Consider the following 15772-nt stretch of genomic DNA (forward strand, 5'->3'; position numbering starts at 1 on the left):
AGTGCGTCATGGAACGTTTGTGCATTCTTCCACCAGCTGCCTTCCTGATCAGTCACGCTTCTTGCGGTCTGTCAGTGGGTCTTTGTATTTAACTAAATAAATACTTTATTATTCCTACTCCTGAGCTTGTGTTCCCTTCGCCGCTACTTCGCGGGTCTATTGCCTCTCATGGGACACTACTTCACAGGACCGGCTCAGGCATGTCTCACCCGTTCTCTCTTAAACTTTCAGTTTCTCTGTATATCCATTTGCATAGTTTAGTTTTGTATTTTTTCCGTCTTTAATATGACATACGTAAAGAAAATGGCTAAACGCACATAAACGAAACCAAAATAAAACACCTTGTCCCCAATCAATAAAGAACGCAGGTAAGGGAAGGGAAGGTTGTGTGCATCCTGCACGGCTGTTGATATGGCTATGTTTATACATTATAAACGTGCCCATCTCCCTTTTCCTTGACTAATGTTTCTTGGGAAACAAGGTGGACCTTGTCTGGTACGAGACATTCAACGACAAAATACTGTTCTGTGAGTTCCTGGCAGGTATAGCCAAGTAGAAGAAGGACAAAAAGGACATTGAAACAAAAGAAAGGCAAAAATCTCAGATAGCATACGAGGGAGGTAATAGTACGGCCATCTTGAAGGGGGCAAATTTCTTTCTCAGTAGGGCAAAATGAATTAATCAAAACAATCCCCATTGTCTTTAAAGTTCTCAGACTGGTACACGCATTTCATCAGTGCTAATTAGTGCATGATAAGTTTTAAAAAAAATAGTATTTAATGAGAACACTGAGTTGTCTTTAACACGTTCGTCGTTTCCAATATATTATCAAAGAATTAAGATGTTATTAATCCATTTAAAAACAACAGTAAAGTAAACTGGGGAGGTTGGTGGACGAGGCTTGTTGTGTGTAAGATGGCGGCGGCGTCGACGTAGATAGGCAATGCTTGGCTCTCGTCCCCTGGTCGGTGTGACGCGCTGTAGTTGTGCGCTGAGAGCTGGAAGCGGCCCGGAGCACAGCCTTGGGTGTCCGTCCCCGGGCCCGCAGAAGCTTCTACCCGACAATACATGAGCCAAGACGAGCCCCCCGCCTTCTCCATGCGGCTCCGAGGCCTCCGCGGCTTCTACTATGGCGAGGAAAACAGTTAGCAGGAAGCGGAAGGCAGTTCCGGAGGCGGGAGAGCAGGTAAACCCAGGGCAGGTAGAGGGCTCCACTGGGGGTATGTCAAGAGGGCAGGCCACACAGAGATTCTCTCTAGTAGCCCTCAGTGCAACCAACCCCCTGCCCTCTCAACCAGCCTGTGTTTTATTTACTGCCTCATAGACCTAAGTTGGTTCACCCTCACAGTAAACCTGTATCCTCTTCTCCCTGACATAGCTGCCAAGTTTCCAGTTTGGTCATGTGTAAATTATCATGGTATAACCGTGCTTATGTGTGACATTGTTTGCCTTATGAGTGACGCTGTGTGTAAGGCCTAATTGGGATTAAAACCGAGCAGAAGAGTCCCATGTGGTACAACATTCAACTCTATAAGTACTACGTATTTTTTTTATTCAAATGTACTTACGTGTACTGAGGTAGTGATTCTCACTGGTGACGTACTATTATTGCATTTAAAGTTACCTGTTTCTGCACACAGTAGAGAGAGCACCAGCCATCTTACCTCTAAAAACATCGCACACCATGACAACTGTGACACACTCTTCTACCCCTAATCATCAGACGGGCGGTAGTATCTAAACGTTGACTGTCGGGAGTCTTTCTCATCCTATTGACAAACAACTTTTTAACACTTGGTTGGTTGACTTACAAAGAACAACTGCTGCTGAGCTAACAGATGCTCTCAAAATTGTATGCTATTAGTGCAGTGTAGGAATGCAGGAAAGATTAACGTATTCCCGTTAATCTGACCCATAACATTTGGCACCTGATAGGGCTGTTACAGTATATGTGGTGCTGAATAGTTCCTTTGCGCAAAGTAACACCACAGACATAGCTGCCAAGGTTTCAGATTGCAATGTGTGACAGTTTCATAATTTTAGTGTAATTATGAGTGACATTTCATGGACTATGAGTGACACTTTCTCAAGAGTAAAGAGCAAGGAATGAAACATATTAGGGAAACATAAATATTAGAAATGACACCCATTTGACCAACAAGAAACCCTTATAAGGTTTTAAAACTACTGCAAAGCACCAGCTATTGAAAGCACTTGTGGCCTTGTAACCACTAGATCATAGAGTTAAACGAATGAGTAACCATGATATTAAACAAGTTTTTCAGAAGCAGTTATGTGTTAAAGTTCAGTGCACATAAGGTAGACATACACCATGGTTGGACAAGGGCACAGGCTGAGGCAGGAAAACATCGAAGCTGAGTCGGCAGCCAGGAAGTGTAGTTATTTAACAAATTATGAGTACTTACAGGCCAAAACTAAATAAATCATTACCCCAAAGTGGTCAGCCCCGCACGCAATGCAGCTAGCGGCACAGATGAGTTTAGCTCTCAGTTACTGACCTCATGACATAGAAGCAACACCCAAAAGTCAGTACTAAACACGCTAACTCGACAGCAGCACCTCCGGGTATTGATTAGGCAAGCCTAATGCTGAGGCACTGCAACAGGCGCTGAAATTGTTATTTCAAGAAGCGTTGGACGGTTCATCGCTTAAATTACACAGCCGAGTCCTCCCTCTCAACCATCTCACCTGAAAAACACCTAACGGGCATCACCCCTGGCCGCTATCCTCCCACACCCTGCTCGGCCTATCACCACTCTACCTGAAGCTGAGCCCAGCATTTCCACGATGCGAGAGAGTCAATCCCCAGATGTCTCGGTTCAGGGTGGGGCCGCTCTCAAGGCTGGTTGCGGGGTCGGTCCTGCCATTAATCACCGCAAATGTGGGGGAAGAGCTGAGGCCAAGCGTGGGGAAACAAATGCTGCATGGGCCAGAGGAACTCTACTGGTGAGCAGCAACAAGGCTCCCGCCCGCCGTCTCTGCTACTCCAATAGGATGTTGCATTTTTTAACGAGGTTACGCGCTGTTGTGACGGAGCACGTGACCTAAAGCCGAATGGTGGTTTGATTCAATGCAGCTCCCAGGCACAAGCAGTACCATCATGTGCTTAGAGTAAAAGTTGCCCCATGTCACTGCATTGAATTTACCAATACACTCCAAGGCCAGTGCATCATGGAGGATCAATCTCGGTCAGTGAAGCACAGTGTACACTCTGCCATTAGCGCTAATGCCGCCGGACGCGGACAGCAAGAGCTCCAGTTGGTCCCGCGGCTTCTTGAATATCCAACCTCACTTCCTTCCAGACCAGGACGTGAGGTCAAAGCCACAACGTAACCACTGCCCGGGTCTCCATAGTATTGGGCAGTGAGTCTGACGTGATATCTACGCCACAGGCAGGCAGGCGGGTATTTCAAGTAATGCAGCCAACAGGGCTAAAATAAGGATACATATTTTAGCACAGAAGCAGCAGCCCGGGAGCAGCAGAGCCGGTGCACAGAAGTCACAGGCGCCGGCGCGCGCGCTAGCAGCCTGTTTAGCACTGGTAGGTGATTGACAGTGGCAAGTATTAAAATGCGTGACAATGCATTTCAGTGCGGTGTTGCGGAACACCACACTGAAATGCGTTAGCGTCACACCTGATGCGTGACACTTGGCAGGCCTGCACAGATGACTTTTAGTCAAGACTCCACAGCATGAAATGTCTTACACTTTCAAGGCTCTCATTCTTGAGGTACGTTAAATTAAAATATAAACTTATTTAAACAGCATGTTAGGAAACGTGTGCAGTAATCTATAACTTTGCGGGATATATATTGATATACAAAGACAACAGATTTTAATGCTTAGTATGTGTTGGACTTGGCCCTTTTTGCAGAGTCATCCCTAAACTTTTTGCCTTTCTCCTAGCCTTTTTTCTGACATGGTGTTGGTGGTTTTAGGACTCTGAGCACTTTAGCACTGCTGTTCAGTGTAAAGTGCGTGTGCTCTCTGTGTTAAATATGGTAAGATTGGTCTACACCTGTTAGGCCTATTTCATTTACCTGTCAGTCCCTTGTAAAGTGGTATCTCAGATACCCAGGGCTGGTAAATTAAATGCTACTGGTCGGCTTGCAGCGCTGATTGCGCACCCACCAAAGGAGCCTTGCAAAGCTATCTCAGGCCTCTGCCATCGCAGGGCCTGTGCATGCAGTGTCACTGCCGCTGTGACGTGGCACCTAAAGTGTGTGCCATGTCCATGACCCCCCCCCTTTACTACTTATCAGTCACGTTTTGCACAATTTGTTTTACAGAGTCCCAGTGGGGACCCACCCCGAGGGCACAATAAGTGCCCCTGCCTACAGTTCATCACAACTGCACAGCAATAAGTTGCTGCTGCAACCTTTAGGCCAGCACAATTGCACTCTTTTGGGATTCTGCTGCATTGGCAGCCAGCCCTGACATAATGGACAAAGGGCGTTTAGGGCCCAGGTGAAAGGCCAGATGGCCTGGGGTCAATGTGAGTGAGATTGGTGGAGCGCCAGACTATACAAAACTACATAATGTGATGTATGCTTGTGATGCCTATGACATAATGTGTTTATGTTTAGGATATTTATGCATAATGTGTTTATGCTATTGAGGTTTGGGCCTAATTTGGATATGCCTAATGTCATGCTATGATATTTTAGGATGGTGTCTAATGCTAATGTGATAATGCTGAGTACAGTATTTTACCAGTAGTTACTGGTTGTGTTTTACCTTTACTTACCTGTTCTGATGGTTCTGACTGCGGCTCGATTGGCCTGGTCCTGTTTATAATCCCCTGTGAATATTGTCTAGTGCCAGTTGGCACAGTGTAAATGTGTGATTATGTTTGAAATGTATTTATAATACTAAGGCTATTTTTTATATAACCATGTTTGGAGTTCCTTTTGTAGTGTGACTAGTGTGTTGCTACTGTGTGTGTGTTGCGCAAACGCTTTACACATTGCCTCTACCAAGGGGGCGAGCAGGGGTTATCTTCAGCGAGTAACTCCCTTGCCCTGACTAGAGTGGTGGTTTCTGCCTGACTTTGGCGCACGCCTTAGCCAACTAGAAATCCCATTGCTAACAGTTTGTAACCTCGAATTAGTACTTTTCCTGTCTGAAATGTTTCGATGGTTTGCGATATTCATAAACTAGGAGGAGGGAAATAAGGTTTAATTTAGGTGCCTACCCGCTTATAAATTGGGCTTGTTTAGATCTAAAACAGCATTTAGCATTAAGAGCATGCAGGGTTCAAGCTCTCTGTGGAGACTCTGGTGCACAGCGTCTTACTATTGACACTGGTACGTCCGGTGCTGTTCTGGAACTTTGCTGGTCTCTGTGTGTGTGTCAATGTTGCAAGATGTAGAGAAATCTCAAGCTCTCGACAAATGGTCATATAGATGGATTACAATTGGACCTTTCTGTTATGTAAAGTATCTAAACAAAAAAATTCAAGTATTGCTCCGATGTCTTGGTTTTTGCTCTTTATTGAATTTGTATTATCTACAGTCTGATCCTTAGGAAGTTGCTGTGGTGCTCACTGCTGGCTTCGTTGGGCATACCTAGACAGGCAAAAGCTCTCCTGGTTCTTAGTGCACAACAGCTGTTAGTCTGTCAACTGTTGCTGAGGGAATGAAAAACAAAGCTACTCCGGGTATTAATCAGACACTGCGTGGTTGTAGGGTCTTTTGCCTTGCCAGAAAAGAACAAGGAAGGTCCTGCTCCCGGTCCATGTCCGGGCAGTGCTGGGTACAAATTGTATAATGTTTATGAACCTGACCATGCTGCGCTGACAAGACCACGTTGTATTCTCAGAGCTGCGCTCTGCTTAATTATTTATGAGTGATGATTCCCCCGTGCAGGGCGCCTAACTGAGTTCTTTTTTTCAAATATTTCTTTATTAGCATTTATCAATATATAATCTTCACTGGGTCAAGACCCTGATCTATAACAGAAAAGATAGCAGCAGGACAGTGGTCCCCCAATGTGCAGAAGATTCCCAAAAGGAAACAAGCAATATGACATCCTAGGTCTGGCCATGCATGGGTGGGGAGAGACGAGGGGGGATCCAAGTCCCTCCCCTCATGGTCATTTATGCTTACCTTTATAGGCCTACATTCTTCATCCACCGCTCGCTCTAACATGTCAGTTCTCCACTTGCCCAGTGTCGGCAGTGCTGAAGGTGCCCAGTGAATAGTGATATGACACCTGGCAAGCGCTAATCTCAGCTGAGCAAACTTATATCCCATCTTCCTACCCTTCCCAGGGAGTGGCAAAAGGCCCAGCAGACAATGGTGTACTGACAGCTCCACCCTGACACCTGTTATCAGATGCAGTACCCTAGTCCAGCAGGTTCTCAACTAGTGGCTAACCCACTACACATGAATGTAGTCCGCTGGGGGCTGATTGCAGTATGCACAGCCTGCCAACTGTGTCGGATAGACCCTGTGTAGCCATTGCACTTTCGGGTATGCACTGTGGAGTTAACAAAACTGGGTCAACCTAAACTGAGCATTGTTGGCTGTTTCTTGCAGACATGCCCCAGCACGTTTCCATTCTCCGTGCGTGGGCTGTCAAGAACCCTATTCCAGTTGTCGCTGACATAGCGTCTGTCTGTCTTCTTTCGGGCATGACAAAACCGGGAAATGAGACCCCTGCTCCAACTCAGGTCCAGCAGTTCCGTTAGGATATGGGACTCGCTGGGCTCCTCAGGAAAACCTGTCCATATCTCACGGACTGTACAGGACACACCCGCGTACTGTAGATGTTATGTTATTTTGATTTGTAGCGCCCACAGATACTAGTGTCCCGGCGCGAAGCAATGAGGGGCAAAAGTCTGGTACTAAAAAAAGAGATGTGTTTTCAGGTTCTTCTTGAAAATCAGCGGGTCCTAAATGTTCCGAAGGGCGAAAGTAAGAGCGTTCCATGCAACAGCAGCTTTCCAGGCAAGAGAGCTGCCTCCAAGCCTCTGACATTTAAAATGGGGGACCTGGGCGAGGCACTGGGACATGGAATGCAGGTGTCGTGCTGGAGTATAAAAAGAAAAGCGTTTTTGCGGTTTAGATTGTAGTGTAGTTCCTATTTTCCCAATAGGCTCTGCGCATTGGAATAGTACCTACAGCAGTAAAGGCCTAGACCAGACGTTAACTAGGTCTACTACTGTCGATACTAGACTTAATTTTTGGGTTTGCCAGCTAAGCTCAGAGTTCGCTAGAAACTTTCTCGAATGTTCAAGGAAGGAATTAACTCCCCTGATTAGACAAGAACGGATTTAGTTTCTGACAACCATAGAACATGACAACTTTGCTCTCCCCTAATCAAGAGTCAATCTCGAGAGTCGTGTGAGCACAAGGCAATTATTTTACTCAGTCAGTACGTGCGTGTTTAAAATGATTAAAATATATTTACATACACATATACATTTGACTAAACGTACTCAACTGGTGTTTCTAAATACGCCTACCCCGTGTACCTGACCTAAGTCTAATGCGTGGGCGGGAATAGAAAGTTACAGTTTAAGTTAAGTTTGTTTTTGCCAAGTGAATAACTAAAGAATTCTCTGTGAGGGGTTATTCAGTTCTGTACCTGGAATTTAGGATGGATGAGGAATAGTATCTCTTTCTCTGCTCTCGATATTCCAGGCTGCCTGCGAGGGCTGCCCAGAAACGCCGGTGCTGGGTCTCTCGGCTTGAGATAGCAGCGCGTCTCTCAGCGCGTCAGGAAGGCGGGGCTGCTGCCAGCGGGGTCTGCTTCTGCTCTCGGCTTCGGCAAGTATGGCTGCTCCGTCTTGTCACCACGCGTGTGTTTGCATAGGGCAAGGTCGGCAATATTTATACCTTAAAGGTGCCGATATTGACGTAAGGATGGACATAGATACGTCAATAAAGATGTCATACGACTTGCTCGTTAGCACATTCTTTACTAAAGTTCTCTGTGAAATCAAAACAATGGCCGCACGGATTATCCAGGTTGTCATAGGTTTGATTTGTTATGAGAACGTCGTATGCCTTATCAGGGGCTGGAGGAATGTCGCTTGTCTAATTAGATCTCAAGCGTTATGACCTAATCAGATAACACGTTCCTGTGCCGTAATGTGACTGCGTCAGATAACGGTATCTGCATCATGGGGGTTTTCTTGCCTCATGGGCTGACTGTTAGTTAACTTGATAGTTAGTTTAACCAGAATAGGGTCAGGAATAGGGGGACTGATTCAGAACCTATAGAAATACACGACATATCTCACGGACTGTACAGGACACACCCGCGTACTGTAGATGTTATGTTATTTTGATTTGTAGCGCCCACAGATACTAGTGTCCCGGCGCGAAGCAATGAGGGGCAAAAGTCTGGTACTAAAAAAAGAGATGTGTTTTCAGGTTCTTCTTGAAAATCAGCGGGTCCTAAATGTTCCGAAGGGCGAAAGTAAGAGCGTTCCATGCAACAGCAGCTTTCCAGGCAAGAGAGCTGCCTCCAAGCCTCTGACATTTAAAATGGGGGACCTGGGCGAGGCACTGGGACATGGAATGCAGGTGTCGTGCTGGAGTATAAAAAGAAAAGCGTTTTTGCGGTTTAGATAGGGCCATGACCATGAAGAGCATGATGGGCCATAACTAAAGATTTAAATTTGACACGTTTGGCTACAGGAAGCCAGTGCAGAGAGCGTAGGTGGGATCTTGCGCTAATCCTAGCGGGATTCTCAAGAAGAAGTATGGCTGCCGCATTTTGGACTACCTGAAGTTTTTTTTTTTTTTTTTAAACAAATTTTTATTGATTTTCCACAGCAACAAACAAACAAGTGATTGCAGGGTTTCGTATTGCAGTTCTCAGATCAACATTTCAAATATTGCATTCCACATATCAATACCCTACTACCTGAAGCTTTTTTAACAGAAAGCCCGGGATTCCAACGTAAATGGCGTTAGCGTAGTCCAGCCGAGACAGAATAAGGGCGCAGATAAGTTTCTTTCGCCGCCTAGGCAGGAGAGGGAGAAACTTCCTTATGGTTTTCAAAAGGCCAAAACAGGTCCCTGCAAGTTTCTTGATGTGAGAAGAAAAGGAAAGATTCTCCTCGAACCACACCCCCAGATTCTTGGCGGGCTTCCCTGTCGAGGTGGGAAGAGGGAACGCAGATGGCCAAAGAGTTTCCTTAAAATTAGAAGGAAACTTTCCAAAAAGGAAAATCGCCACCTTCTCTTCATTGCACTTGAGTTGCGCAGCAGCTAGCCTATTAAAAATGGAAGTTGCTGGGTCCCACCTCAAAAAGTGTCTCTGCCTCTACCTGCGTCACAAGAGTTATTCAAGCACAGGTTTACCCCATCTGACAGCCGCCATCCACCCACTGCAAGAGTTCCATGGAGGCGCAGATATGCAGGAAGGGCTGCAACCACCATTTGGGAAGAAGCTTAGCTTAAGTCGCACGTTTCAATACATATGGGACCGCTTTTTCCCATGCCTGTGCTACCTGGGTCACTATGAAGGGCGTGCCAGCCGCCACTCTTCGACTTCCCTCCCATAAGTAGTTCAGGTAGATCAGCCTCTATCACCAATCCCTCCAGGAGTTTCTTCTCCCTGTTAGGGCCCTCTTCGCACCACAGCATGGAATACTGGAGGAGTTCAGCAAGTTAGTATAACTGGTGATCTGAGAGCTCCAATCCACCCTCTGCCAAGTCCAGTTTTAGGACTTACAGCCAGACCCTATTTCGTTTTCGTGCCCACTCCTGGGACACTAACAGCCTGTTAAGTTGCCTGAATAAGGAGTTCCAGAAAATGCCAAAACGGGTTTTGCATGGTATGTAGACACCTGGGCTGCAATACCATCTTGCTAAGTGCCACTCTGCCCATGACAGACAGCGGCAAGGTATTCCAAAATGTAATAGAGGCAGTGAGACCGTCCAGCACTCGACCCATATTAAGTCAGTATTGTTCTTTGTCCTGTTTTACCTGCATTCCAAGGTAGCAAAATGGCATCGTCTCCCAGGGTAGCCCCACCTCCGGGAGTGCAGCCACGGGCGCCAGGTAGAAGAGAACTGCCTTGTGCCTAATAACGTGCAAGTCGACAACCTCGTTCATTCCTCTTTGTTTCAAAATGCAGCAGGAATCAGGCTAAGATGATGTAGAAGAGAGAAATGTGAGATCTTTAAGTTATCATCATTGTTTGTAACATAGCGCTATATTGCTATTAGTGTGGCCTCATTACATCTTGTGCCACTTAGAGGTGCTAAGGGTGCCCCAGAGAGTACAGGAAGGAGGGACTCCGGAAGTATGGAGATTAATGTGATGTAATATTTCTCTTGTATGACAATTATGTTGCTCATTCTTATTGTTGTCAAATGTAGAATGACGGTGCACCTCTATTGCCAAAACCCTTCAAGAATCAATCTTAAAGACATCAGTTAGTCTAGTACAGCTTAGAAAAAGATATAATATATTCAAATTCTATCCAAATTAATATGCCAAAAAGCAGGTCTTAAACCATCTTCTAACATTCATGGGTGTGCAATTTTATAAAAATATATACTTTTCTAAAGAGCCAGCATCATGCTCCCTAAATGTACTTGTCCTGTATAAAAAAACAACAACACTGGTGCCATTTGATGGACAGCGTTCTTGTTATATCATCTATCTGAGGACACCCTATCATATTATGAACATTCTGGGTTCTATTTATGTGAAATCTTTTAACCGCAGTCTCTCTTTATGACTAGACTCTGATTAGGCCAGCTGTTTGATATCATTACGATTTTTGGATATGCTAGCCTTGCACTGAGTTGATGTTCGGATTGTAGTGCAGTATATATAATTATTCTTATTGCACCACTCCTGTCTTTCTTACTTTAGTTTCAGAAAAAGGCTTTTGTGAATTTCTTAGTAAATATACTTTTAAACATTCACTCAATTTCACAAAAAGACTGTGAATAATCCCAGATTATTGATGTAGTCTAGTGTTTTTCTAACCAACTGAATATCCGCGAGACTGCTGACCCTCTGTTTCACCACATTGTGTAATTCTTGGGCAAATTACTTTGTTTCACATTATTCTAGTTCCCTTGTTTGCCATTGTGAGCATTTAACGAACTCTTCTTCAATGACTGTTGTACATTTTACAACTTGATCTGCAAGGTGGTGTAGAGTAAACATTTTACGCACCTGATTCTCACAGCTATTTATGCATACGAGCAAGGCTTGCATGTGTGAAAGCTGATTTTTGCCTTCAAAAGGATATACTCGCCAGAAGACTGTCATGGGAACAAATCTACTTACAAGGGCTGGAGGTCGACAAAAAGGCTGGTATGCCCTGTGGGTTGTGCTGACAAACGTATAAGTTTGAGAGTATTCACCAGCTCTTTCCAATCATATCATAGAAAAAAATCAGAAATGTATTCCGGACAGGGTCAGGTGTAAGATGTTTTCTAGGGTTGGATGGCACCCCCAGCCCATAAAAAGATAGTAGGAGTGTAGAACAAGCATTTACAATGCAACGGTTTCGCCTTTGCAAAAGTTAGAGCTATTGGCATTGTGGCCCAGGGCCTAGTCCCACCTACTTGGAAAACCGCTGTGGTTAAGGCTCTTTTAAAGAAGCCCAACCTGGACCCTGGGGACCTGTCTAATTTTAGGCCCATTTCTCTGCTGCCGGGCCTCGCCAAAATTGCGGAACGACTGGTCAATCAGCAATTATCAGCCTTCTTGGAGTCCAACGGACTGCTACGTGCTTCGCAAACCGGCTTTCGCCCAGGGCAGGTCACAGACACCGCTCTCTTGACGGTTGTTGATGAAGCAAGACGTATCCTGGATTCAGGAGGGTCAGTGGCAGTGATCCTCCTGGACCTCAGTGCGGCGTTTGACACCGTGAACCACCAGGTGTTGATTCGGCGGCTGGCTGAGGTAGGGGTGTCTGGGGTGGCCCTGCAGTGGTTGAGATCATTTCTTACCGGTCGAACATATCAGGTCTGGGACGGTGGCGAACGCTCTAAATCGATCCCCCTCCAGTGTGGAGTGCCACAGGGCTCTTCCCTCAGCCCGACCCTATTTAATGTGTATATGGCCCCCCTGGAGGACAAAGTGTCCCCGTATGACATTAAAATCGTTAGTTATGCGGACGACACGCAGTTGGTGTTCTCGCTTTCCCAACTGAGTGAAAATCCAGATGCTCTGTGCTCCTGTCTGTCGGACATTCACTCCTGGATGGAAGACTCAGCCCTTAAGCTGAATGGACCGAAGACGGAAATAATGCTGCTGGGGAGCAAATCTCCCTGTCTCCCTCTGTCCAGCTGGCCGAGTTGTATGGGAGACCTCCCTGATCCCAAAGAGGTGATTAAGAGCTTGGGAGTCTGGTTAGATCAGGACTTGTCATTCCGGACCCAAGCCAAGAAAACTGTTGGAGTCTGTTTCGCTCTCTTACGATCTGCCCGGAAAATTTTTCCCCTTTTACCGGCCACATCGAGGAAGTTGCTGATTCAGGGCTTGATTACTTCCAGATTGGATTACAGTAATGTTATCTTTCTAGGTGCACCCGAATCCACCCTCAAGACACTCCAGCAGGTCCAAAATGCAGCGGCAAGACTGCTTATGGACGTCCCGAGGACGCAATCAGCGAAACCCGCCTTAAAGGCGTTACACTGGCTCCCTGTGCGGGAAAGAGTGACCTTTAAGGCGCTCTGCATAGCCCACAAAATTCTTTTAGGGAAAGGTCCTCCCATTCTGAAGAACTTAGCAATTCCATACAAAGCAAGTAGGACTTTGCGATCGGATCAAAAACATCTCCTGTTAGTCCCGAGAGTCAAAAGGGCACGAACAGGCGGGAGAAGATTCTCATTTAACACAGCTAAGTTGTGGAATTCGCTCCCCTCAAAGTTACGCGCTGAGACCTGCATATTGCGTTTTCGCAAAGGCCTCAAAACCTTATTGTTTCCCGCTTGAGTACTCTAACTTGGCCGTTTTTACTATCTGATGGTGTCTGGAAAAGCGCTGGGATGCCCAAGGGTAGCTGCGCGCTATATAAAATTTTAAATAAATAAATAAAATGTCAAAAATGTTATTTATGTGTTGGTTTTTAAAACAGATAAATAAATGGCATTGTCATTTACATTGCCAACAGCTTAATCTCTCGCAAATGTAAGACATATTGTACCCTACTAGACGAGCTCAGCAGACAGCAATTACTAACACACACACACACACACACACACACACCCAGAGACACACACACCTAGGAGAGCAAGCACAGCGAGGGGGCAGGGAAGCAAGCGCAGCCAGGGGGCGGGGGTTTGAATAAAAAATAAATAAAATGGTGGGGCTGGAAAGAAGAGAGGAACACGTAGTGATATATAGACACGAAGAATAGCACACCAGAGTGAAAGCAAGTAGAGAGATGATGAAGCTGGAATTATGGAAACAGTTGCACATGAGGGAAAGAGAAGATGGGGGAGTAGAGAGCAACACGAAGCATGTGTGGCAGGCCTTTGGGGGAGAAGCACATAAGGGAGAGAGCATGGAGGGGCTAAAGAAACAATTTAGCTACCTAAATGTGTGCAGCGGAAGAATAGAAGTAGCCAATCAAAAGAGTGGTAAAAAGAGCAAAGAGGCAATGCTTCAGAGAAGGGACAAACACAAGAAGACAAGCCATCCATTAAGAAGCAAGCAAGAGTAATAACAAAGCCAAACTATGGTACGCAATAGCAAAGCTGTAAGCCCACTTAGGTTTCTGGCATGGTACACATAAGTCTTTGGCCTACAGACAGCTAAAAGCTATCTGGTAGGCAAGCAGCAACAGTACGAAATGTATAAATGAAGTATGAAAAATCCAAGAAACCTCACCACTGTCAACACATTTCAGATGGCAATTGACCAACCAAAGAACATTTTAAAATCAACTGAGAATGTTGAAAGTCATACAAAATCTCATACTCCACGTCAGAGCTGCAAACGTTGGAACTATGTTCAAGTCCTGGCATCAGCTCAACATCCTGTGATTATGGATAAATCATTTTATCTTCCCTAAAGTAAAATTAGTTTCCCTAAAATAAAAATACATTTGAAATGTTCAGTGTGACTGGTGCTTAAGGGCATTGCTCTAGTCAGTGCCTTTGTGATGTGTTCACACTGTATAAAGCTAATTAGACTAACCAGATGGTGGCGCAGTTTTTGGGGCAATTCCGGGGACTAATTGTGATCCCAATCCGAGGCTGCCTCTGGGATATCATGGCTACACTTTTAACTATTTTGGTAAAACTCTCAGGAAGTTGGCGCCGTTCTGGTACCCCCTATCAAGGCTCAATTCTCCGTCTGAGTCATGGTGCTTGTGAAACAGACACGTCTTATTCAGCCGAACACAGCTCCCAGCCACGTGGGTACAGCTCCGTGCAGCTTGGCCTAGCTGTGGGAAGGAGGGCACATCACTCATGCTATGGAAAGACACGGACAGCGGGAGGGGGGGGGCCGGAAAGGAACGGACAGCGGGAGGGGGGACAGGAAAGGAACCACTCACCTGGACTTCCTCGGCCGGCGGTCGGCCGCCAAATGGCCCAAGCAAACCTCGACGAGCCAAAAAAAAAGCCCCGCCCACCGCTGCATGACGTGGCCAAAAGAGAAAAATTCTCGGGAACGCCCCCGAATCTGGTCCGGCCTTGACGGACAGATCCGGCACCCAATGGCTAGCCTCCATTTATGGAGCTAGCCAATGGGAGCCGGGGGACATTCCTGAAGTCCTTATTGTAATCAATGGATTTCGCCTGCGCCGAAAAGCTGCACAGAGCGCAGCCTTCGGCAGGCGAAACCCAAAAAGGAGTTTCAGTGAAGAAAACATTTCAGTGGGAGAAAAAAAGGAAAAGTTTTAGCAACTAAATTTGCATTTGCTGTTCAAAAATGGATTCACAAATATTTGCTTGGAGTACGGTTTCTAGGCCAACTTCTGTAAAATATTGTGAATTGTGTAAATCTTTGCCAGTGCGAGGTCAAAAGTGCACATATAGTCTTGTACTTTTCTTTAACAATGGGAGTCCTAATTTATTTATTTATTTTCCAGGTCTTACATTACAATTTAAAAAAAATGTTATGCATAAGTTAGGGGCTTTCATCCAACACCTATGAATCATTGGTCTGTTACTGCGACAGTCACTTGTTAAACATTCAGCATTCAGCATGAGCAGCAGGGCAGCTCACTTCAGCTGTTGGTTACCTTCACTATGAATGAGGGCCTTCTGCCTTTTCAAAAGGAGCACAGTCACACACAAAGTAGTGCCCTTGTTAGACCAAAATAATATTGTTTGTTTTTAACCTCTATTTTCATATAAGGTTGAGGCGGGCCTGGCAATTTTCCAAGCACTAAAGTGTTGCAAAACCATCACAAAACAAGCATTTGATAAAGCCAAAATGCTGATAGCCAACACCAGAACTACTGGCTTTGCCACTGTTTATTATAAAAGTTGCCTTAGCTTTTCATAGATTCTCCATCAAAATAAATACTGGCGCGCATTAAATACCTTAAATTAAATGATGTCGGAAGAGAAATGGTATTTAAAGTTGAACTTAGTCTTGCATCATTATACACCAAAGCTGAAACCTTTGTCCTATCTTTAAATTGCACAAATACATAATATTTTGACTTCAATCACCAAGCTTGCTATTGTTTTATCTCATGAAGCTGCATATCAAGGAGTACTCTAAAAACATTAACAGCCACATATTGTTCAATTTTGCAATTATTTGTACATGTTCTTATATGAGAACCACTGTATGTAATACATGCTAG

The 15772-nt window shown here is 45.3% G+C and overlaps 1 protein-coding gene across 1 annotated transcript in view; it reads left to right on the forward strand.

Moving 5' to 3' along the window:
• Window positions 1-903: 903 nt before the first annotated feature.
• DCAF12 (DDB1 and CUL4 associated factor 12) overlaps window positions 904-15772 on the forward strand; it is a 306661-nt gene continuing 291792 nt past the window's right edge. Inside the window, exon 1 of the mRNA XM_078674716.1 lies at window positions 904-1186. Coding sequence (XP_078530842.1) covers window positions 1130-1186 — 57 coding nt within the window. The 5' untranslated portion in view covers window positions 904-1129. The remainder of the gene's footprint in view (window positions 1187-15772) is intronic.

The sequence above is a fragment of the Lissotriton helveticus genome, chromosome 2_1 (genome assembly GCF_964261635.1).
Source record: "Lissotriton helveticus chromosome 2_1, aLisHel1.1, whole genome shotgun sequence".
Lineage (NCBI taxonomy): Eukaryota > Metazoa > Chordata > Amphibia > Caudata > Salamandridae > Lissotriton > Lissotriton helveticus.